The 25,078-nt window shown below is 37.0% G+C and overlaps 2 protein-coding genes and 1 pseudogene across 2 annotated transcripts; 1 reads left to right on the top strand and 2 right to left on the bottom strand.

Annotated features, from left to right (window-relative positions):
* The first annotated feature begins 5,907 nt into the window (after positions 1–5,907).
* On the top strand, positions 5,908–6,846 carry LOC140508663 (olfactory receptor 52E8-like). The gene has a single exon (XM_072616551.1). The coding sequence runs from the start codon at positions 5,908–5,910 to the stop codon at positions 6,844–6,846; it is 939 nt and encodes a 312-aa protein (XP_072472652.1).
* An 8,038-nt stretch (positions 6,847–14,884) lies between these two features.
* On the bottom strand, positions 14,885–15,814 carry LOC140508662 (purine nucleoside phosphorylase pseudogene; annotated as a pseudogene).
* A 4,511-nt stretch (positions 15,815–20,325) lies between these two features.
* Positions 20,326–21,261, bottom strand: LOC140508661 (olfactory receptor 52E8-like). Its single transcript, XM_072616549.1, has one exon. The coding sequence runs from the start codon at positions 21,259–21,261 to the stop codon at positions 20,326–20,328; it is 936 nt and encodes a 311-aa protein (XP_072472650.1).
* Between the last annotated feature and the right edge of the window lie 3,817 nt (positions 21,262–25,078).

The following is a 25,078-nucleotide window of genomic DNA, read 5'->3' as shown; positions in this document are numbered from 1 at the left end:
AAATCTTGTCTTTGTACTTGTGCTCCCATTTAATTTATAAAACAATTTTAAATTCTTTTTAAACCTTTGTTTTGCTTCTTCCAAGAATTCTAGGTGACTTTACAGATGTTTTGAAATTATCCTCTTCTGCATTTCTGTCCCAGGAATTACTAGCATCAGAGTAGCTCTTTACAGTGGTAACATATTTTAATGTATTATTGACTCATTCTTCTAGGCTTACTTCCCAGATTATAACTGTGTTAGGATCAGGCTCTATGCACTCATGGAGGAAATATATGGGCCTTATTGGGTCCTTTTTTTGTATTGTCTTTGGTCTTGCTACTGCTTTGTCTGTGTTCTGAAGGCTATGTTATTAAAAAGAAAAAACTCAAAAAATACTTATAGTGGACCTTAAAGCTTTTAGATCATACAAAGTGGCCTGAATTAAGTCAAGTTTGATTTTTCTCCTCCCTGACTGAACTTTGCAAGCTCTTGATTCTTATTAGGGTCTGGAAAACAAGTGGGTTTTTTTTTTGTTTAGTTTTTTTTTGTTGTTGTTTTTGTTTTTGTTTTTTTGTCCTGGTTGAAACTCTAATAAAATCCTGCTGGCTCTAGGCTGTCTCAGAGGTCTGGAAAATTCTATAGGTTCAGAGCCCCAGAAAAGAAGCAGTCCTGATCTGATTTGGTTAGTCATCTGCAAGCTGCAGAAAAAGCTGGTCATTGAATCTTAGACTCAACCCCAGCATCAGAGACACACGATTTCTCACTAGTGTTCATGCTTCTCACCCAGTAAACAGCCTCAGACTTGTGACTGCCCTAGATCTCTAACCTAACTCTGGAGTAGGAGCAACAGAATTCTCAGTTGGCTTCTATTCCTATTGGAACTCATGTACTGTCACTAGTACCAATTTAATCTTCATACTGGAAGGTTCTGTGTGGTACCCTCTTGGATAAATTCCATCCCTACTTTTCATAGGCCATTGTTTCCTCATGTCAACTTAGGCTAGAAAAAAAGATTTAGCGTGATTTGTTTTCTTTGATTTCCCAGTCTTGACTTGGTGTCATACTCTTTCAAGATCTGTGGTGGAGTAATTGTGGGGAAAATCTGGGACATACTGCTTCTGCGTGCTGTATTATCTTCACTTGTTTTCTTATGGATTATTTTAAAATCAGAGAATCAGAAGCCTAATTAATAAAGGAAGGACCTCCCATTTCAACCTCAGGGTCTCTAGGAGGAAAACATGCCACCAAGGAAATTACTGATCTAACTTTTGATAAAAAGTGGGAAAATGATTTAATATCCCTGTGCAAAAGTGTCTTTTTTATCTATAAAATAAGGGTTGAACTTGGGAACCAGTAAAAAGTACTTCTAGTTCTAAAGTTATCATCCTATGATCCTAAGTCTCTTTTGACTATGTCTATGCTAGGAAGTCTCAAATTTTCAGACACTGGGATTTAGAGACTTTCCCATTTATATTAGTCCTATCCTCAAGGGAAGTGATTCCTAAGGGGCTCCAGTGCAATAAAAAATATATATATTTTTCCCAGCAGGAAGTCTCAGAATAACATTCAGCTAATATATAGCTAAAGTTGGTGAGTGTGATTTTATTTTAAGGGGCATTGTGAGACGGCAGAAAAGGACAGAAAATGTACTACTCTGGGGTTCTACCTGGGCAAGAAAGCAGATTTACCAGAGAGACAAATACAGGTAATCATATTCTGGTCAGAAATAGAATTTGTATGTTACTCTAAGACTTTTAGCACCTACAGGTGAATTGGAGAAAAATTCCCTGAAATCTTAGGCTATACATCCCTAGTGGCAGCAAAAGCTTCCCTGGTAGTTGAGACTGAGAGAATAAGCAAAACGAGTATATTCAGATCTGCATAATAAATTACCATACTCACAACCAAACTGTAGAATTGCTTCTTTTTTTTCAAGAGCTCCACTCAATTTTCTCCACAACTAAACCAAAAGTGTCCTTCTATCAGGTCTTCTGCCCATCCTCCCCTGCTTCATCCTTCTGCACATCCCTCTCCCCTTTCTTTGGGATTTTGGGGTTCACTGGCTAGATGTCCCTCTTTCCTCCCTTCCTTCCTTTCTTCCTTTCTTCCTTCCTCCTCATTCCCCAAACCTGAAACTCAATGCCCTCTGAAGCCCATGGGATGGACAACAATATCCCTGCCCAGATAGTTTCTGTTGATTTAGTTATTTTTTATTTGTTCATTAAAAGGTCCATTCCCTGACTACTTCTTAAAGAGGTCTATTCACTCAATAGTTGTTACCTCCCTCTAAGTGAGTATCTGAAAAAACCAACCTAAAAAGACCAAGGTCTCCCATTGCATCCTAGGCCATCTCCAGTCATCCTGATGAATATCTGGTCACTGGACCCAGATGGTCCAGGAGGAAAAGGTGAGGTTGGTGACCTTGCACAGCCCTCCCTCACTCAAAACAAAGTCAAGTGAAGTCATGCCACCATGTCTCTGATGTAATGGTCTTTGAAAATGAAGGATGAACACAGACAGACAGACTGCCCATCACAGAACAGAGAAAAAATTCCTAATGTTAATAAATGGCTAAAACAAGATTATAATGTTCAGAAGGTAATGTCCTTGGGTGAAGATAGTAACGACTTATATGGGCATGGAATCTTGAATGTTTTGAGGAATCATGAAGGTAACAAAAAGGTTTACTTGATCTTATGTCCCCAAACTGCCCATTTTATAAAATAAATTTATTATTCATTTATTATACTATAGTAGCATTACTAGAAAGGTCTTTTTTTCCTTGTCCTGGGTCAAACTCTTCCTTCCCTCTCTGTGTTCTTCCTTCCATGACCAGTTTGTATTTTGATTTTAAGGCTTTATCAAGCTTTCTTTTTTGAAATGTTATCTTTGCATTTTATATTCTTTGACCCTTGAAATGACAGTTGTAGCAAAAACATGTTGTATCTAACTTGTTAGAACCATTACTAAGAGAATTAGAGAAAAAATATATAAAGCAAATCTTATGAGAGAATGTAATTAGCAATTCAGCTCCCAGTCAGAAAACTATTTGGAAATAGCTCTCTCTGTCTTTCTCTCTCTGCCTCTGTGTCTCCACATTTCTTTATATCTCTATATGTCCATTTTTCTTCATCTCTTTCTCTCTGTCTCTATCTCCATCTATGTCTGTCTCTAACTCTATCTTTGTCTCTCTGTGTCTCTCTCATTTGGACTAAATAAGAGGAGCTAGCACAGGATGAAAGAGTAGTTAAAAGTTCAGCGGTAAGATGAAGAGGTTTGTTCCCTAACAGAGACTTCAGGACTAAGTCAACTAAGTGGATTGAAGGAGCCAGAGGATTATAAAGTCTTGTCTGTGTTATACCATCAAAAGGCTGAAGAAGCAGGGAAGCAACAAAACCAGAAGACAGACAAAAGATCAAGGTCAGGGAGCAAAAACCCAGAGGCCTGAAGATCAAAGACTGAGATCTGGACTAATGTCAAAAGCACGTGATGACTATTAAGCTAGAGAGTTCTAGGTAGTGTTTACTAATTAATCAATTTTGTGAGTCATTGTTTGGAGGGTATAGCAATATAAGAGGTATTCATGCTAATAAAACCTTAAGCTCAAATTATGGATAGACAGCCTCATGGTGAAACGTAGACTTTATCTGGAAAACTCATTTGATTTATTCTACTTTTCACCATGGGACATAGTGAATTATAAGATTCAATTAAGTTCAGTTCAGTAGAATTTAACTGAACATTATTCATCAAGAACTTAATTTGTACCAGGTGTTTTATTTGGGGCTGAGATTACAAAGACAAAAATGAGGAATAGCCTTTCTATCAAGGAGTATATGTTTTTCTGGGGTTTAAAAGTTATGAGCAATGTTTTGGTTTGGTTTGGTTTTCTTGTGGTTTCTCCCATTCATTTTAATTCTTCTATGCAACATGATTAATGTGAAAATGTGTTTAATAAGAATGTAAGTGTAGAACACATATAAGATTGCATGTTGTTTCAGGGGAGGAGGGAGATGGTGGGGGAGAAAATTTAAAATTTATGGAAGTGATTGTTAAAAACTGAAAACAAATAAATTAATTAAATTTTTAAAAATGTTAAGAACAAATTATTAAGGTCAAGAATGAGGCAGCTAGGTAGCTCAATGAATTGAGAATTGGGCCTGGAGTTAGGAAGACCTGAGTTTAAATGTGGCATATGTTCCAAAAAGAGAAGTGACAGGTTAATAAACATTAGAGATATTATGGCTATAACTGATGTTTTATTTTACTTACCATATGCACTGTAAGTTCCAGACAAACTGAATTAATTTCTGTCTATTATTCTGATGATATTTGACTTAAAGGGAAGGCTGGTACCACTTAACAGACAAAGAAGTTTGAACTTGGATAAATAGACTAAGGGAATTTGATAAGATCTTTGAATAGTGGAATGGCATGACCACATGTATGTGTAGGAAAGAGTACTATAATAGAATGTAACTTCTAACAAGAACTGGATTTTAGATCTTTTTGTATGGGCTTTTTGTCCCCAACTTCTAGAGCAGAGTAGCATGCAACACGGTTTTAGTTGCTTATTAAATGTTTATTGTCAAATCAGTAGTGGTTTGAAGGTTTGCTTAAGATAGAGAGAGAATGAAAGTAGGGAATTCTGGCAAAGAAGTGTTGTTGCAGAAGTCCAGGCAAGTAACAAGGGCCTGTCCTACAAAAATTAAGTGGGAATAGTGAGAAAGGAATAAATGGGAGAGGTATTGTATATATTCTTGTGGAATAGAAATTGAAATTTTTCTCTTGGCTACAGCAGCAACTAGAGGCATGTAGATGGTACAAAGGACAGAGTACTGAGCCAAAAATTAGGCGGACATGAGTACAAATCCAAATCCTCAGACATTTAAAAGTATGATTCTGAGCAAGTTACTTTAATCTCTATCTGCCTCAATAGCCCCAATCTCCCAGCGTTGTTTAGAAGATAAAATGAACTAAAATTTTAAAAAGTGCTTAGTGCAGTGCTTAGTATATTGTAGGTGCTTAATAAATGCTTATTTCTTTCTTTTATTCATTCCAGAGAGTAGAACTAGGATCAATGGAAAAAATTTATAAAGAGACCAATTTTAGAGCAATTTAAGGAAAACTTCCTAATACAGCTATTTACAAATGGAGTGAATTATCAGTAGAGGGAAAGAGTAGAAAGCTTCAACCAAAAGCGTGATCACTACTCATCAAGCCTATATTCAAGGTGATTCTTTTACTGGTATATATTTGACTAACTGTCTTCTGATAGATCTTGCAACTCTGAATATCTTGACTTCTGGGATTTTGGTTGACACTAATCATTTAAATGTTAATCAAATGAGTAGTTCCAAAGCACATAAGTGTTGTCATCTTGACCTTTCCTTCTAATAGTAAGATAATAACCTATTCATAACTTTTCATTGTTCTGTCCAAAAGAGGGGAGATCAAATCATGTTGATACAACTTCTCTGAGTCTCAGTAGGGGCCAATAGCACTATTATTTTATCAGAACATCATATCTATTAACCATGATTTGGAAGTCTTCATTACAGTTGTCTTCATTCTATATAGCTTCCTTTTTTTCTGACACAGTCTAGGGTTCGTGATTTTAGTACTTAGAGCATTTATGCTGTTTGCAGTATTTGAACTCAAGGATTTCTATGCTTCTATTTCTTTTTCAATCTCTTTCATTTGAAGGCTAAGTCTTGTTAGTCAATGTTAATTAGAACATTTTCATTTGGAAAAAAAATGACCAAGGTAAATTAACTAAGGAAAAATAATGAATGAGTACGTCAAAAGTGACCCTGTTTTTCCATTGTTCTCCAGATGACACAGGAATGGAGTGATTGCAATGTCTCCATTAAAGGGATTAAGACTCCCCTTCCAGCGACAGTTGATTATAACAACATTTAGAGTATGTCCTTACTTAACAGCACAGAATTTCACCCTTCTAGCTTCCTGTTGTTGGGGATCCCTGGACTGGAAGAATTGCACATCTGGATAGGGTCCCCTTTCTGTACTGTGTATCTGATTGCATTTATAGGGAATCTCAGCATTCTGTTTGTGATCAATACTGAACAAAGTCTTCACCAACCTATGTTCTACTTTCTAGCTATGTTGGCCACTGTTGACTTAGGTCTGTCCACAGCCACTGTTCCTAAGATGATGGGCATTTTCTGGTTCAACTTGAGAGAGATTACATTTGAGGGATGCCTCACCCAAATGTTTTTCAACCATATTTTCACTGGTATGGAAAGCTTTGTGCTTGTGACTATGGCCTTTGATCGCTATGTTGCCATCTGCCACCCTCTCAGATATAGTGTGATCCTCACCAATGAAACCATTTTAACCATTACAGGCATAGCTCTTCTGAGGAATTTCTGTTTAGTGATACCAGTGATATTTCTAGTCCTTCAGTTGCCATATTGCAGTCACCATGTCATTCTCCATACCTATTGTGAGCATATGGGAATTGCCCGATTGTCTTGTGCCAGCATCAATGTTAACATCATGTGTGGATTACTTATTATTTCTGTGATGTTTTTGGATATGACCCTGATTACCATTTCCTATATCCAAATTCTTCAAGCAGTTTTTAGACTTCCTTCTCAGGATGCTCGTTTCAAAGCTCTCAACACTTGTGGTTCCCACATTTGTGTCATCTTAGCCTTCTTCACTCCTGATCTCTTTTCATTTCTCACTCATAGATTTGGCCACAATGTCCCTTATTATATCCATATCCTATTGGCCACTCTATATGTGGTTGTCCCTCCTGCACTCAATCCTGTTATTTATGGAGTTAGGACCAAGCAAATACGAGAATGTTTGATTCAAATCTTCAAAAAGAAAGAATGATGCTAAATGAAGGAAACCACATTATTTTATTCTCAAATTGTTTCTTTCTAACTGCTTGCAGTATTTTCTTCTTGACCTGGTAACTCTGGAATTTTGCTAAAATGTTCCTAGGAGTTTTTCTTTTTGGATCTCTTTCACGAGGTGATTGGTGGATTCTTTCAATATTTTTTTTGCCCTCTGGTTCTAGAATATCAAGACAGTTTTCCTTGATAATTTCGTGGAAGATAATGTCTGGGTTCTTTTTATGATCATGGCTTTCAGGTAGTCCCATAATTTTTAAATTGTCTCCTGGATCTCTTTTCCAGGTCAGTTGTTTTTCCAATGAGATATTTCACATTGTCTTCTATTTTTTCAAATCTTTGGTTTTGTTTTTTAACTTCTTGGTTTATATCATAGTCATTAGCTTCACCGAACTCAATTTTCTCGTTTAAAGAACTATTTTGTTCAGTGAGCTTTTGAACTTTCTCCTCCATTTGGTTAATTCTGCTTTTTAAAGCTTCCTTCTCCTCATTGGCTTTTTGGACCTCTTTTTCCAATTGAGTTAGCCTCTTTTTAAAGGTGTTATTTTCTTCAGCATATTTTTGGTTTTCCTTTTGCAAGCTACTCTCACTTTTCAAGCTCTTCTATTGCCTGAGCTCAATTTAAGTTCACTTGGGAGGTCCTGGAGGCAGGGGGTCTTGATTTCCTGTGACAATATGGCTTGTTCTTCCTCATCTGAAAGGATGAGAGGAGACATCTATTCACCAAGAAAGTAATCTTCTATGGTCTTGGGTTTTTTTTTTTTTCCTTTTTTGGAGCATTTCCCCAGCCAGTTACTTGACTTCTGAATCCTTTGTCAAGAAGATGATCCTATTGCCCCTCCTCTCCCCAGTATCATGTTCAAGGCTGAGATTGGACTCAGCTGCTTGGTTCCCCCAGGTTTTGGGTGGGGGCAGGGCCATCACTGAGGGCTGAGGTTTAGATCACCTTCTCCCTTCTGCCAGAGGCTTTAAATTGAACTGTGTGGACAATGGACCCAGGTTGCTTCCTCACCACCTTAGCTGTCTGCGGTCTGCTGCTGCTGTTGCAGCTGTCAGGAATCCCATTCCCCTCTTGCCCTGCTGGTAAAGCCCTCCCACACTGACCTTTAGAGTTTTCTTTGTCACTTGGGTGTTGAGGTATCTGGGACCCTCCCTGCTGGGAACTCTGGCCCAGAGTTCTGTTCAAGTCCTGTTCCTCCCAGTGCCATGTGACCAGGGTTGGTCTCTGCTCTGCTCAGCATTCAGTAAGATAGACCTTTCCTGTCAGCCTTCCAGATTACATTTGCCTGGAAACCTCTTTCGCTTTGTTGTTCTGTGGCTTTTGCTGCTCTAGAATTTGTTGAGAGTCATTTTTTACAGATATTTTGTAGGCTGTTGGGGAAGCACTAGAGTATATGCGTCTTTCTACTCCACCATCTTGGCTCTGCCCCCTATCATTTCTTACATCAGTATAGCTATCTTCAGTATACTTTCCTCTCTCCCTCCCAGAGTGCCATCCCATATGACAATATTTTTTAAAGAGAAAGAAAAATCAGCAAAACTAAGCAATACATTGGAAAAAGTCAAAAAACATGTGCATTATATAACTACTGTGATCCCCCTACCTCCATGAAGGAGTGGGTTTGAGGTTGCCTTATTATATTTCTTCATTTGAGTCATAGTTGACATTTATAATTTTATTATATTCACTTTTTCGTTGTGTGGTTTTCATCAGTGTAATTACTGTACATATTGTTTTCTTTAAGCTGCTTACTTCACTCTGCCTAAGTTCATTTAAATCTTTTCATGCTTCTTTGTGCTTATAACATATATAATATTTTGCAACAGTACCACAATTTTTTAGATACTTCCCAAATGATGGGCATCTAATTTGTTTCAAACTCTATGCTATGACAAAATAAATGTTCCTATAAATATTTTGGTGTATATGGGAAATGTCTTCTTATCATTAGCTTCTCCTGGGTCTAAGTCTGCTAGTGGAGTCTCTAATTTAAAGGGCATGGACATCTTTTCACTTTTTCTGCATAACCTTGTTTTACAAAATGGTTATGTCATTTCACAGGTCCACCAACAGTGTATTCCTATCTTTCCACAATCCCTGCAATTCAATTCAATAAAAATTTATAAAACACCTACACTATGCTAAACACTGGGGATACAAATATCAAAAGGAAAGCAATCTCCTCCCTCAAGAAGTTTACAAGCTGATGCATGAAGACAAAACAAAAATAAGAAGAAAAGCTGGGGGTGGGGATGAAGTCAAGGTGGACACAAGGGAGTACCTCACATGGAGGCATGATGATCTGTGGAATGGAATCCAAGCAGAGTCACTAATGGAAAATGGAGAATTACCTGGAAAGTTCTGAGGCCCCTGAAAAGGAAGGTCCCAAAATTGATTATTGCCATTTTTGTCATCTTTGCTAATTTCTTGGGTGTGAGGTGGAACCTAAGACTTTTTTGATTTGTACTTCTCTTATTATTGATTTGAAACATTCTTTCATGTGGTTATGAACACTTTGTAATTTTTCTTTTAAGAACCTTGTTCATATTCTTTGACCACTTATCTATTGGGAAAATTCTATTGAACTGGTTTGCAATTGGTTAACTAGATTCACTTTCAGATAATGTCATTACTTTTAATGATCAGCTGGATGCTTCATTAAAACAGATAATTTGAGAAATATTCAAAATAACTTGACAAATCTCAACCCCATCATACTTTTGCCATTAAAAGAGAAAATTTCTTTAACCCCTTTTAGCCCTTCTTCTCTTTTCATATCACACTGCTATTTATTTGCTTAGATCAAAGAGAAAGACAATCCATCCCCAATTATTGATAAAAGGCAAACACCAAGGCTATACTGTCATAATCAAAAGTCAATACTTGGGTATCTGTATCTCCAATTTCATATTGGAAGTGTAAATTCTTTTATGTGGAAGTATTATTTGAATAACACATAATTAATACACACTTTTTTCTTTTTACCCATTTTATCATATTTTCTTTTTTTCAATTACATGTAAAGATAGTTTTCAACATTCACTTTTATAAGATTTTGAGTTCTGATTTCCCCCGCCTTCTTCCTCTCTCCTTCCCCTTCCCCAAGACATCAAGCAATCTGACATAGGCTATACATGTACAATCATGTTAAACATATGTCCACATTAGTCATATTGTGAAAGAAGAATCAGAACAAAAAGGCAAAAACCACAAGAAAGAGAGAAAAAAAGTGAAAATAGTATGCTTCAATCTGCATTCAGATGCCACAGTTCTTTCTCAAGATGTTGATAGCATTATCCATCATGAGTCTTTTGGAATTATCTTAGACCCTTAGAGCTAAAGTCTATCAAAGTTGATCATTGCGCAGCATTGCTATTTCTATGTACAGTGTTCTGGTTCTGTTTATTTCACTCAGCATCAGTTCATTTAAGTCTTTCCAGGTTTTTCTGAAACCCATCTGCTCATCATTTCTTATAGCACAATAGTATTCCATTACATTTATATACCACAGCTTGTTCAGCTTTTCCCAATTGAAGGCCATCCCCTCAATTTCCAATTCTTGGCCACCATAAAAAGAGCTGCTATAAATGTTTTTTCTACATGTGGTTCCTTTTCCATTTTATGACCTTTTTGGAATAAAGAACAGTCACCTTTTCTGGGAAACATTAATTTTATATTGGGAGATATTATGAATGAGAGGAGGAATGCTCAAATATTGTTGTATCCTGTTTTCATTTGTCAGTCTAAGTAAGATAATGATCTGAGTCTGAACACTGAACTTAGAATCTTTCTCCCATGATTTCCAGGTACCAAACTTTGGGCTCAATAAATCAATTAATCTATTAATAACTATATATTTAGGTGTTCACTAAATGCCAGATACTATACTTTGACCAGTGTCTCATACAAAGGGTTAGGCCATGAGCAACTAAGGGAAAATTTGAATGGATTCATGCAGGAGATGGCTCTGAGTTTGAACTTGGAAAGATTTTGAGAGCCAGAAATGAGAAGAGTATATCTCAGGACCTCAGAAAGAGTATGTGCAAATGTCCAGAGTAGGGCAATGGAATATGAAGTTGAGGACAAAGCTAGTAGTTATTCCATCTTGACTAAGCAATTGATTCATAGAAGGGAATAGGTTAGGAAGAAGAAAAGCAAGGGTAAGTTAGAAAGAGTTGAAGAGATTCAATAGATAGACTCAACCTCTCCAGAGGTGATTTTTTTTTTCTCAGAACTTAGCAATCAATTGAAGACCTCTACCAAAAACAATTTACATTGGAATTATGGGACAAGGAATAAATTTAAATATTCTTGATTAAGGAACAATTCTTATGAAGATTATAATAGTCTTCTCCAATGGAAGGAAATTATAAAGTGAAAGCCCTCCAATTCTGCAATTAAAAACTTAATTCAAATGATTATATAACTTTCTTTGTATATCATTTATGCAATGACACTGATCAGAACCTTGGTCATCATCAGAAATATCTCCATTCTGGCTGCAAATATTGCTTCTAGATAATTATTTTTGCTTGTTTCTCACCTTTTCACCCAGGTAATGTACATATAAAGGGGGGTTATTTAGGTAACAAATCCTCCGTTCACTGAAATAAATATAGTAAGGCCATTCCCACTTTCTTATCATACCTGAACAAGCAACATGACAGAATGATATGTCCACCTTGCCTTTTTTTTTCATAAAAAATGCATATAGAATTTATTGATTGGTGTGAGAAAAACACTTAGTAAAGCCTCATAAAACACTATTATAAATTTGCATTACTTACAGTGCAAAGGTTTTCCATCCATTTGTTGACCATTTATTAAATTAGGTGATTAAGGAGATAAAAATGCAATTAAGTCATAGTTATTGTTCTCATAGAGCTTTACAATCCTATAGGAGAAATACAAATTGACAATACGATGATAAAGATACAGAGTTACAGTGCAAAATAGAATATATGAAAACATTAAGGCAAGTACAAAGGGCTATTCAAAAACCAAGAAAAGAAAGATCTTATTGGAGGTATAAGTAAGGCTTCCTGAAAGAGGTCACATTTTTAGAAAAATGGTAAGCCTTCAAGAGGTGAAAAGAAGAGGAGAGAACTGTTTCCCAGAACACTCCAGACTCAGGGAATAGTGAGAGTAAAGGCATGGAAGTTGGCTTTAAGTCTCTCCTAATGTTAATTTTTACCATCCTTATCTTCTTGTTGGCTACTTATATTGCTGGGACACCACAAAATGACTCAAATTCTTTCAAATGAAAGTGAATTTGGGTAGCCACTTTACCCCATAAAGAGCTCAACACTCTCCCAGTAGAGTGCATTTCCTCCTCTATCTGAGCTGTGTCGTTAGGATACCAGTGAGCCTCTATTTGATCTTCTCTTATCAAATACTGCAATTCCTATGGCACTCTATTACTTTCTACCCACCTGCTAATAATTAAGCTATGTTTGGTCCTGAAAAAGCCACTAGATACTCAGGTCTTTCAATTCTCAGGTTGCATGTTTCCAACTCAGTTCTATTGGAGCTGAGTCATGGTATGAAGATATGTAAAAGAGAATACTGAACTGATGAACCAAATCCAACTCTTGTTTTTAATTTCACCCACCCTAAAAGGTATCCTAAAGTTGAATCTTTTCCCCAATTAATATAAAGAAATTATAGTTGAGTGTTTATCTTGAAGAGAGAAATGCAGAAAGTGGTCTCAAACCAGAATTTATCTCTATTCTGGCAGAGAAAAAGCAGATGCTAATGACAAATTGTATGAAGCTACTGTTTTGGTGGGGATGTGGTGGTAACATGTAGAGTAATATATATACAATTAAGCAAAAAAGCCAGAAACATCGTGATATGGAAATAAAACCATCATTTCCTATTGTTAATAACTAGCTGGAAAGGTATGTTTTTATACAAAGGGATCAGAGCATAGGGTACTGGATAGGATCAAAAGGCATCAGAGTAGAGTTCTAGCCTGCCATAAGGTGTCATGAGAGCACTATTTACCTTGGGAACAAGGACCATCAGGAGTGGGGGAAATTCTGCTTAAAAGTAGAAGGGTGCCAGATTGGTTTCACAATTTTGCCCTAGTAGAACATTTTAGCTACCTGGGAAACAGAAAACTACTATATCATTTGTTTTATCCATAGCCACAAATGCCATATTTGTAGAAGAACCTTAATTCCTTTGTTGAATTAAATAATTGTTTAGCCACTTCCAACTCCTTTTTTGCCCAGCTCCTATAATCTGATGGCTACTACTCACATCACTCTTATGAAACTATTCTCTAAAGTTATCACTATTCTCCTAATTGACAAGCTCAAAATCTAATTTTACTCTTTGGTACCTCATTTTCATTCTTCTCCCATCCCTTAACTGTAAAACCTCTCCCTTGCCCTACTCCCACCTCCTGCACCTCCTTTTCTTGGCTTTATATACTCCCTGGACTATGGACACCTATGCCAATGATTCACAAATCTGTCTATGATTCTGACCTCTCCCAAGCTCTAGACCTACATTTCTATCTGCATCTGCTTACTGTACAGCTCCATGTAGACATAAACCAAGTCAAATTCAACTATTCATTCCCCTTTTCTCCACAAAATTCCCCATTCTTCCTAATTTCTACTTAATAGCATCATCTTCCAACTTTCCCAAGACTGGAATCTTAAGGATCATTTTTGACTCCCCAAACCTTCTAAATTTGTTGTCAAGTCTTATGGATTCTACCTCTGCCATTTCTTGATTGCATCTTAGCTGTCACCAGCTAAGTTCATACCTGTTGCATTTCAGTTCATTTTTAACTGATCTCTAAACTTGTCTCTCTGTCCTAACTGAGAGATATTAGTCAGTTTCCTGACATACCAGGCACACTATTCTGCTTGTATTTCTCCCTTGCTGAAAAATTTTAATAATTTCTCATTTTTCTGGACTGGAACCCAGATTCCTTAGCCAGGCATTTAAGACTTATTAGCCTTGTTCATACAATTCTCCTTGAGGAACCATAAGAAAGGAGATAATTCACTGGTCCATAACTTTTTCCCACCTCTCTGTGTGTTCTCACAAGTTCTTACAGCTAGAATGCTAGCTGGCTATATGTGACTTTGAATTCTCCTATCTGTTTCCTCATTTATAAAAAAAAAAAAAAAAGGTTTAGAATGAGTAAACTCCAAATTCCTTCCTGGCTCCAAAATGTTGTTCTATATTCTATTGTGCATTTATAGCCCATTTCCTCCCACCACACCAAATGCCCTTTGACAGTAGGAACTTATCTTTTATTTATCTCTCTATCTGACAACATCTAACAGTTCCTTTGCATACAGTGGCATTTAATGTGTTTTAATTGAACTAAATTAAAGCAGCCTAAGTTAAAGAGAACATTGTTCTCTGTCTTATCCGTTGAAGATCCTGAGTACAATGTACTAATAAAGAACTAGTGAAATACCCATTTTTATTATCTAAGAAGCCTGTATACTTTTTGTCATCATCATTCTTATACATACATATTCTCAGTCTAAACTGTTGTTCCCCACCCAGTCAAGTGTTCAGCACAGAAAGGCAGAAACATTTCTGTCTAACTGTCTTTTTATTCCCACATAGAACTAAATTGCAATACACACTGGTCTGGACCAAAGGGCCTCAGAAATCACAGCATGGCAGGGTAAGGCCTCAGGCAATGTACAAGTAGTCTTTTCAAAACATTAGCAGCAGCCTTAGTATAAAGTGGACTCAATTCCTAGACAAGTCTACTGGAGATGGAATGAAGGATGTTGGGATGTTGGCAGTGGGTAGAAGCTACAGTGGAATGATCCAGCTTTCCATGATGGGGAAGGAACCAATGGAATAAGAGAATTAGGTACCATTAGGAAGGATAGGTAGATATTCCAAAGTATTTCTCACTTCTCTACCACAACCTCAGCATAGAAAGCTTAAATGACTCAAGGAAGGAAGCAAAGCTGGCCACTGTCTGGAATACAAAGTGGGCAGCAGGGAAAGGAGACACCAGGCAGCCTGTGGGTCAAAAAGTCTTCTTAGAAGGTGGCTACATGATTTCCACAAGAGTACAGAGAAGTTGCTCCAATGTCTTGGCAGCCAGGCACCCAGCCACCAGTACCTATTCATGACTGGCTGTCTCCTGGCTTTCATAATCCAATATTGAGTTGTTCATAATGAGGGAGAATCCAAAGATTCAAATGTCACAATGCCTGGCCACTATGACCTGTACTCATGCCAACAGTATCAGCTCCTACTTTCTGCAGAAATCAACACTCTGCAATGGTTTCAGAGTTGGTCCTTCCCACTATAGCATGGATTCCTTCCTGCAGTGATCATTCTTATTCCATTTGCTTCCACATGCAATGGGCCTTCTGTCTCAGAATACTGTCGTAGGCATCAGACATGGGAGGAAACCTTTCTTCAAACCTCTCATCATTGAGTGGATTTTGGCCACTGAGGTCTGCCAAGTTGATATGATTTTGGATGAGCGTAACATCCCCAACTTCATATTTAGGGTTCAGCCCACCAGCAGCATTGGTAACAATTAAGGTGTGCACATCCATAAGTCGGAAATCTCTCACAGGGAATGCTACCTTTCAAAGTGTGTAGCCTTCATATGGGTATAATCAGCCCTGCATCATCACATAGCACTTGTCATTTAAATATCCAAATATCAGCCTCCCTGCATGTCCTGGCACTGTGCTTTGAGGGAAGTTGCGTATCTCATTGTAGTCAAAGGTCTGAAATTAGGTCAGTCTATCCACCAAACCCCCCAATCCAGAACCACAGATCACTGAAATTTCAGGTCAATATTTAGTATGGAATAAAAGCCACTCAGCAATTTCCTTATAATCCTCATACTTGAATTGATTCTCCATGGCTCCCTCATGGTATTCTCATCTCTGTCTCTATCTGCTCTGCATCACCGAGCTCCAAATGCCCCAGTGGGCAAGGACTTCTATCTTGGCTTTTTATTCCTTGAATCCCAAACTACAACATACGAAGCTTTGCATCATCAATATTTGTATTTCCTTGTTCATTTAATTAATTACATTTCTAGAAATAAATCACTCAGAAGGGAAATACATAATTCCCTAAACTGAGTTTCTTTGAAGTAAATTCTGTTTTTATGATCCACTAAAACAAAATATTGTTGCTTTGTCTTTGATGAGTAGTAGTTTAAGATCTCTAAGATAGCTTTGAATATGAGTTACTCTTATTCTATTGTCATGTAAGTTCTCTCAGACAAAGTCAAATAACTCCAATAATATGGTAACGAGTTGGAGACCTTCAAATTCAGGAAGCATGCTCAAGATAAGTGTTTTCACAAAGAACAGGTAATGTAGACTTGCCTACCAAAGCAGGACAAAAGAATGAAGTGTTTCATGACTGGAAAGGTCCTGTGTTATTATCCCAGTAGTATCACAATCAATAGGTTCCTCTTTTCTCTATTCAATAGGAATGTGAGATATTGTATGACTTTTGAACACTCTGGGGACATCTGTTGGTAAAAGGTTTCTTTTCATGAGTAAAAAATTTCAAGTTTATATGGTGTAGATACATGTACAATGAAGAGAATGCTGGAGGAAAGAACTGGTTTTGAATCCTAGTTCCAACCTTTATCATCTGTGTAACCACAAAGAAGTCATTCAAACTCTCTAAGAACTGAGTTCCTTATGTGAGTGGGTAATGGTACCTAAAGTACCAATTTCCAAGGACTGTTGTGTGATTCAACCAATTAATTCATAATCATTTAAGTGCTTACTATGTGCCAACCATTGTCCTAAGCTTGGAAGATACAAAGACAAAAATAAATGAAGCAATTTTTGCTTTCGAGAATTACATTTGATCAAAGGGGAAAACATGTACACCCACATGTAACTCTAGAATACATATGGACTAACTGCTAAATAAATACAATGTAGTTTTAAAAAAGATAAGGAGGGAAGATACTAGAAAATGAATAAATTAGGATACAACAATATTTGAAGGTGAAGATTCAGTTGTATATTTAAGGTAGTGAGATAGACATGAAGGAAAAATTTATTCCAGGGTTGGGAGACTATCAGGCCTAGAAATGGAAGATGAGGTGTCCTGTGTAATGAAAAAAGACATCGGTTTAGCTGTACTCTAATGAATGTAGGAAGGAGAGACTGCGAAGATAAATTGGGACAAGATGATAAAGGACTTTAAAAGTGGAATGGATTCATCATTTATCTCAGAGGCAGTAGGGATTAAGTGGAATTAATTGACTAGGTAAGGGAAATCAGCAGATAGCTGCTTAAGGAAAATAGCTTTGGCAACTTTGTGGAAAACAGAGAGTGACTTGAGGCAGGGACATCAATAAGAAGTCTTTGCTATTTTCTAGGACAGAGGTGATGAGGGCCTGAACTAAGATAATGACTGTGGGTAGAGAAGGGATTGAAAGGGAGAGATGTTGTGGAGGTAGATTTGGTAAACTTGATAATTAACTCTTTGGGTTAAGGAGATGGAGGAGGTTACTATGATGCCAAGGTTGCAAACCTGCTTGAAATAAAATAATACAGGTAAAACCTTTTGCAAATTTTAAAGCACTGTATACATGTTAGCTATTACTATAGTTATTGTTTAAGGTTACCTGGATATACTCGATTATATATTTCTTGGGTTTATTACGGCAAATCCAAGGAGTGAGTACTTCTCAGACCTGATCTTATTTACAATGGGAACAACTAGAATGGTTTGTAAGTGTGGGTCATAGCATTTTGATCAAGAAAATCTGTCAGTTTTAATAATAAAATGATTTAAGGTCACATGGATATTGTCTCACCCTTGTCCATAGGGATATCTTCCACTCTTTCTTACTTCTACTAGGTAGGAGGCCATAGACTCCTCAAAAGCCCAACTTGGTGTTGATTAGTGTCACTAATCTTCAGTCAAAATACTGGGGATTGAAAATGTAGGGAGGAGCACTCATGGATGGTGATCATAATCAGTTTATGATATTTGTGTTAGAGGTGCAACTAGCCTTTCTCCTTGAGTACGACAGCAATGGCAGAGGATGTTTCTAATGTTCTGAAAACTCAAATGAAGCTTCTCTTAACACCAACTTGACTTGACCTTCAGATGTTCTTTTCACACATAGACTCCCCTTGCTCAGGAATAAACTGGAGGTATGGTGCTTTAAGATGAGATCATTGTATTATGAATTTGAATTAATTGTTTTATTTTGCTCTAAGAGAAATGTCATGAAGTGGAAATAATCAGTATAGGTTTTTAATATAAAAACAAAACATCTCAATAAAGCTGGAGAGAGAGAGAGAGAGAGAGAGAGAGAGAGAGAGAGAGAGAGAGAGAGAGAGAGAGAGAGAGAGAGAGAGAGAGAGAGAACAAGAAATATGGAGGTGCTAAGGACTGGGAGTTTCAGGAAGGAAAGATGGTTAAGCTATTCTTATAACTTTTCCTCATTATTACCTTTATGGCTCAAATGGTAGTTTCTCTGAGTCTTAGCTCAAAATCCTTCACTTTCACAAAACCTTTCCTGATCCCTCAGGATTATTGCAAAGCATATTTATGTTTTTAATTTTCTCAGATAGCCTTATACTTGTTTTGTATGTATTTTATATTCATTTATCTCTATGCCCATTTTTTCTCCATAGAATTGCTTTATTTTGTCTTTGTTTTCCCAGGTCTACTACAGGGTCTTACATGCTCAATAAATATTTATCCTATTGAAAAAAATATTTAAAAGAAGGAAGTTCTCTATATTCTGGACTTGCTCTACCATCTGGAAGCCTCACCATGCCACAACTCTACAACCTGAAGGCTCATTCCAGCCCTGAAATTCATACATTTGACATACCTTCTATCCCTGTTGGCCTGTCCTTTTGATTGGTTGGTTTCTTCTAGAATCTCCATTTTAAAAAAGTCAGTCATGTTGCTTTCTTCACCAGACCTCCCAACCTATACCCTCTGCGACTAGGTATTCCTCTTCACCTTTTCAACTTCTTGTATTATTTTCCTATTTTATAATGTAAGATCCTTGAAGGAAGGGGTTATCTTTTCCTTGTTTTTATATTCTTAACATTAAACATAGTCCTTAACACAGAGTAAAAACTTAAATGCTAATTGACTAATTACCTAATTTCTTGACTTTGTTGATTGACTTCTAATTATCTCAGTTCTCTAATTTCTCCTGAGCCCTTGGTACATTCTGAGTCCTTGATGAAACCATTTTGTGGGACAAGTCTATCTTTCAAACCCAAGATATAACATCATGTAGTATTCTTCAATAAACAAACTATTCAAAATAAGGGTTTGGGGTCAGGCCAGTGGTCTCCACTTCACCCATGAATGAATGTAGCTTGCTTTCAAAATCCAGGAGCCAGAAATCTAAGAGTGAGTATTATAAAGGAGCTGTTTCACAGAACTTCTACCACCTCTGGTTAAGACACTATGCTTCTGACCCACTCATTTTGTCCTTGGAATAAATCTATTAATATGCTAGCTAGGAGAAGTCTTTGTACTTTCCTTACCGAGAAGCTTCAGACTCACAAATAACCTTCTTTACAGTTCATTTGTAGGTAATGAGTCTTGTCTTTTGGGATACTCTGCTTACTATGTAAAACTAGCCCCCTTTTCAGAGGAGGACCTTTCATTCTTAATATCCTTTTGCGTATGGACTTTCCATTTACTGAAAGGAATCCAGGAAATGCAATTATATGAAGGCTGAGAATGGATAAGCAAAATTCTGTCTTCAGTAGGTACCTCCAAATAATTGAAAACATGGCAGATCCTTGTCCCTCCTCTTTTTAAACTTCCAAACGGGTATATTCCTTCAGCTAGAATTCCTGTCTCATTCTCTGTCAGTTTATTTATCAAAGGTTTAGGCAAAAGACTGAATAGAATTTCCTCTTTCTATTGTGGGGGTAAAGGTTAATATAACACAAAAAAAGCTACTGTGGACTGGTAGCCTATAGTGTCCCACCTACAACCAACAGAAATGTTTATACTCTTCCTAAATTTTCAATATCTCACTAAATGAGTAAATTCCATGAGATACACCATGGTACACTGGAAAAAATATAGTGGATTTAGAATCAGAGGACTTCTGTTCAGGTCTAGACTTTCCATTTAAGTGTCCATGTGACCATGGGCCACTCAAGACTTTCTGAGCATCATCTTCTCATTTGCAAAACAGAAGACTTGGACTAAGTGAATCTGAAGGTCCTTTCCAGTTCTCAAATTTTACTCTATAATTTTATGATCATTCAAAGAGCAGCCTCAGACAATGCATGGTGCTATCCCTTACCATGATGCTGATTCATGTACGCTCAGCTTTACCATCACAACCGGTCTAGGGTTAGATGGTCTCCCACTTAGAATCCATTTTTCCATTTAGTCACTCACTAGATATCTGCATTTTATCCCTGGTAGAGAACAAAAATACCACAAATTCATTTCTCTATGACACACTGATGAAAATCACTTTTTCATAAAGATCCTGAGCACCAGTTCTCGAATCTGTTTGGTCCTGATTCCATAGATGACAGGATTGAGTGCAGGTGGCACAACTACGTACAGATTAGCCAGGAGGATGTGGATATAGCCAGGTACATTATGACCAAATCTGTGAGTGAGAAAGGAGAAGAAAGCTGGAACAAAGAAGGCCAAGATGACACAGACGTGGGAGCCACAAGTATTGAGAGCTTTAAGCTGAGCTTCCCTGGAGGGGAGGAGGAAAACAGCATGGAGGATCTTTAGGTAAGAGATGGCAATGAGAATCAAATCCCCAAACACTGAAGCTATAAGAATTAATCCAAATATCATGTTAATTTTAATGTTAGCACAAGACAATCGGGCAATACCCATATGCTCACAGTAAGTGTGAGGGATGATATGATGACCACAGAAGGGCAGTCTCAGGATGAGAAACACCATTGGAAGTACCAAAACAAAATCAACGATAAACAAAATTGTCATAGTGATAGCAATGGTTCTGTTGGTCAGTATTGTGCTATACCGAAGGGGATGACAGATGGCAACATAACGATCAAAAGCCATGGCCACAAGAACAACAGTTTCCATGGCAGTGAACATGTGAATGAAGAACATCTGAGCCACACAGCTCCCAAAGCTAACCTCTCTCTGGTTAAACCAGAAGATACCCAACATTTTAGGGATGGTGGAGGTGGACAAGCCTAGGTCAATTGCAGACAACATGGCTAGAAAATAAAACATTGGCTGGTGGAGGCTGCGTTCAGTTTGAATCACAAAGAGGATGGTGAGATTCCCCAAGAGCACAATCACATACACAGAGCAGAAAGGAAAGCCAATCCAGATATGCATTTCTTCCCATCCTGGGATTCCCAGCAAAAGGAAGGATATAGGGTGAAACTGAGTATCATTGGAAAGGAGCATTCTGCTAGCAATTAGTTCAGTAGAATGCCACTCATTTGTGCGTCTCGTGTCTGGAAGAGGAAGAAAGAGATTGTATGTTGAATACACCAGTATGTATGTTGAATATGTTCAGTATTTCCTCTCTAAAATTCATATAAAATAAATCCCCTCTCTTTATATTTCTGTCAATGTCTCTCCTTTCAAAGGGTGGCAGAATTGGACTACAGAATGGGGCATATATTTTTTGGAAGTAGTAAATATGGGACTTGTTTCACTAGGGGTATTTTTACAAGGCTTTGTTTAATAATGGGGAATTTGAGAGAAAGAAAAGACCAGTATTTTTAGAAATTAAAAAAATTAAAAGCTTACAAGTTGAAAGAAAAAATTATTTAATTATTGATTGTAATCTTTGTTTGTACTAGATGAGATGAGGAAAGAAATCATTCAAGTAAAACACCAAAAGCACATTCTAGAGAAGAAACATTTACTTTCCATGAGAAAACAAAAACTTTGTGAAAAATTAAAACCCTTCTAAAAGAGGAATATGCTATCTCAGGTGGTAGAAGTTTCCCATCATTAGATGTCTCAAAGTGGAGTTTGGATGAGCATACACTAGAATTATTCACCAGGTTTATTCTGGTTTCGGTCAAAGAAACTGCTTCACACAGTTGATCATCAGGTGATCCCTTTGAAATTTTAAAACCTAAGATGGAGCTTAAATTGCCTATATCGATGCTAAGTTTTTAAATTTTTGTTGGTTTTGATTTTTCCTTTCCAATGTACCTTTCTGCCCTCTCCAATATACTGAAATAGTACTTTTCTCTTCAGATTCACATCCTTATATCCTCAGGCAATATCCTTAGGGGAGAAGTCTAAAAATGTTTCACTGATTGACATTCTCTTACAGCCCAGGAGATTTAAAAACCATAACCTGTAACCTTCTTATTCCTACCTTTTGTCCACAGTTTTCCCCTCCAATTAACACTTTGTTAAACCCTGCTCAGCTGTGCCAGTATATAGCTGGTTCACCTTATCATTTTTCTTCTTTCTAATTTTGAGGGAAAGGTACTTACCAGTTCAGTCTCCATAAAGTTTGAATAATTTAGGAGAGCAAGCATAAATAAATATTTAAGCCATATAGACACATTGAACCCAAACATTTTCAATTCTGGGCTGTGCAGAAGGTTCATATTTGTGAGGAGGTCATTATCATTCAGGACTATAACAGAGAGCTCAGTAAATACTTTTTCCATTTCTTGTTAGACTCTACTATAGTCTGCTGAGAGAAAAGAGCTGTGCAGAAAGGCAGGCCAGATTAATCTATATAACATTGCAGAAGTGATTGTTCAGTTTGAAAAGAGGGTGTCATTGCAAGACATCCTGCTTCCCATGGCCAAACCATATTAGATTAATAGTAACTTTGCACAATGTTCTCTAGGGTAGTTAAAAAAATGGCTTCTGTTGCCTTTTTATTCTTAATGAATGACATTCAAAATCCACAGGCTTTGCTATTTTCAACTTACAGCATACAAGTTCTAGAAGGAATCACTCTATCCATCACACCAAAATAGAATTCATTTCTTAGCCAGGCACACATGGTCATAGGACCACAGATTTAAAGCAAGTGGTCTAGGAATCAACCCAAATCCTCATTTCACTAGTAAAGCAACTGAGGCTCAAAAAGATTTAGTTTCTTATTCAAGTTCAAGTCTGCAACCAGAGCCAAGTTTTGAACCAAGAGTCTGTGACTTTAAATCTTGGATACCTTTCACTGGGTCATGTTGCCTCTAATGGATCTATGCCACTTCTCATTTTATTCCCTCTGAAATTCCATCCCTTTTCATCTTATTTCAATTATAAAAACAATCCAACCACTTTATTGGAAACTTTATATATATATATATATATATATATATATATATATATATATATATATATATATATATATGTAACTTATATCTTGCCTATTAAACTTCTGAAGATGAGGAAATATACCTCATTCTATTGGTATACCATGGAATAAACAAAGTAGGTGCTCAATAAATCTAATTAGATAGAAGAATAGATTGATAGATGGGTAGATAGATGGATACATAGATTAATAGAAGGATAACTACCTACTATGTTATATGTATTTTATTGCCTAGGGAAATGGGAATAACAGATGGATAACTCCTAGCTATGTTATATGTGCTACAGCACATATAATCCTGGGGAAATGGGAATAAAGTAACTTATCTTTGGCATTACAATTTTAGGACTCTATTTTCTTTGTAATACTACTTATTTCTTTATATCATAAAAGGATTGATGTTCTGGAGAGCTCAATGAGTTTAATCTTGAGGTTTAAACCCTGAGGTTTTTCATTATCTCCAACCAAAGGGAAGCCTCCATTTCCACCCCCATCAGCCTTTGAATACCTAACCACTAATTTCACATTCTCCATCCCTTCACTTGTTGGCCTTTTCTCTGGACTGGCAGAAGTAAGAAGCTCTAAATAATCCCATCTCTACAGACCATTTATCTTAGAAATTCTGGAATTAACTTTTTGCCTAGACTAGAACTAGAACTAACAAGAACTAGACTTTTTGCCTAGAGAAATGCAAAGGACAAAATGAGAGATTTAATGGAGGTGGTTAAAGTGCAAATTTGTGTGTAAGGGTAGAAAGATGTTTTATTGTGAAACTGTGTGTATTCTTTCATTTCTTTCCCTGCCTCATTACCTTAATACTCTCATCAGCCAAGCTCCTCTGCCTCCCAGCCCCATGGAACACACTCTCAGGTCCAAATATAGTCAGTTACTATCTCCCTAATTGCGTGGAATTTGCAGTGTTTTACTCCTGCCTCTGAGTCCTTCTTGGATGCTCTCCAGATAACCTATTCCTGTCTGATTTCTTTGGTCTGAACCAGTCATACTTCTGAATTTCTGCAATGACAGTCCTAGGCAGTATCCTCTCTCATTCTGTGTGGTTCCTTGCGTATTCTAAGGTCATAGTCCTTGAATTTGACAACCTTCTCTTTTTATCATTACTCCTTTTGGTACTCTGAGCCCTCCTAAATCTCTGAAACTATGAAGCCATGGACTCACCAGCTGCCTTGAAAATGAGTAATACTCTTTCAGGGACAGGAATCCATAGCTCCCCATATTCTGACTTCTCTCTAATTGCAACTGGGAAATATTTATATTGAGGGTGAAATGCTCCTCTGCTCCCTTCCCTCTCCAAGAAAATTTTTTATTAATGACGATCCCCAGGGCTTGCTGTGCTCCCATGTTCAGTTTTTTATAATCCCAGTGCCCAGACATAGTTACAAGAAGTGAAGGATGACTTTGTGGTCATGTACTTGCTGTAAGGCATTAGGACTGATAAATGGAGACATTTTCTGTTCCTATATACTCCACACCAGATAGAGAAATAGATAAATATATATATATACATATATATAGTATATATCTCTAAATAGTGTATATACATATATATGTATATGTGTAGATATGTGTGTGTATTTCATTCTGCTGAAATTAATCCCTCACACGCTGGTAAATACTGAAGTACCATGGCAGAAGACAAGAACATAAAAAGTGCTGATTCTGAAAGGATCTGTACTCAAATTAGACAATACAGAACACCATATATCTCCTGGGTTACACCAATGATCCCTCCATGCCAGAATTTGTTCCTTGAAAGAAGAATCAGTGAATGACTGTTGCAAGTCCATGGATATCCACCACTGTGTTATTTGGAAAAGATTAAAGAAAGCAGATAGAATATTATTCTTGAAATACTGTGTTTCAAGTTCAGTTTCTGGCATTTATCACCTGCACCTTTAGTATCTTTGA

Source organism: Notamacropus eugenii, chromosome 5 (genome assembly GCF_028372415.1).
Source record: "Notamacropus eugenii isolate mMacEug1 chromosome 5, mMacEug1.pri_v2, whole genome shotgun sequence".
NCBI classification, from domain to species: Eukaryota; Metazoa; Chordata; class Mammalia; order Diprotodontia; family Macropodidae; genus Notamacropus; species Notamacropus eugenii.
The sequence above is the reverse complement of the archived record's forward strand: the minus strand, read 5'-3'. Positions and strand labels throughout refer to the sequence as shown.

What these genes read in the sequence shown, in the direction of transcription:
- LOC140508663 (XM_072616551.1), top strand. Translation starts at nt 5,908, where the DNA reads ATGTCCTTACTTAACAGCACAGAATTTCACCCTTCTAGCTTCCTGTTG.
- LOC140508661 (XM_072616549.1), bottom strand. Translation starts at nt 21,261, where the DNA reads ATGCTCCTTTCCAATGATACTCAGTTTCACCCTATATCCTTCCTTTTG.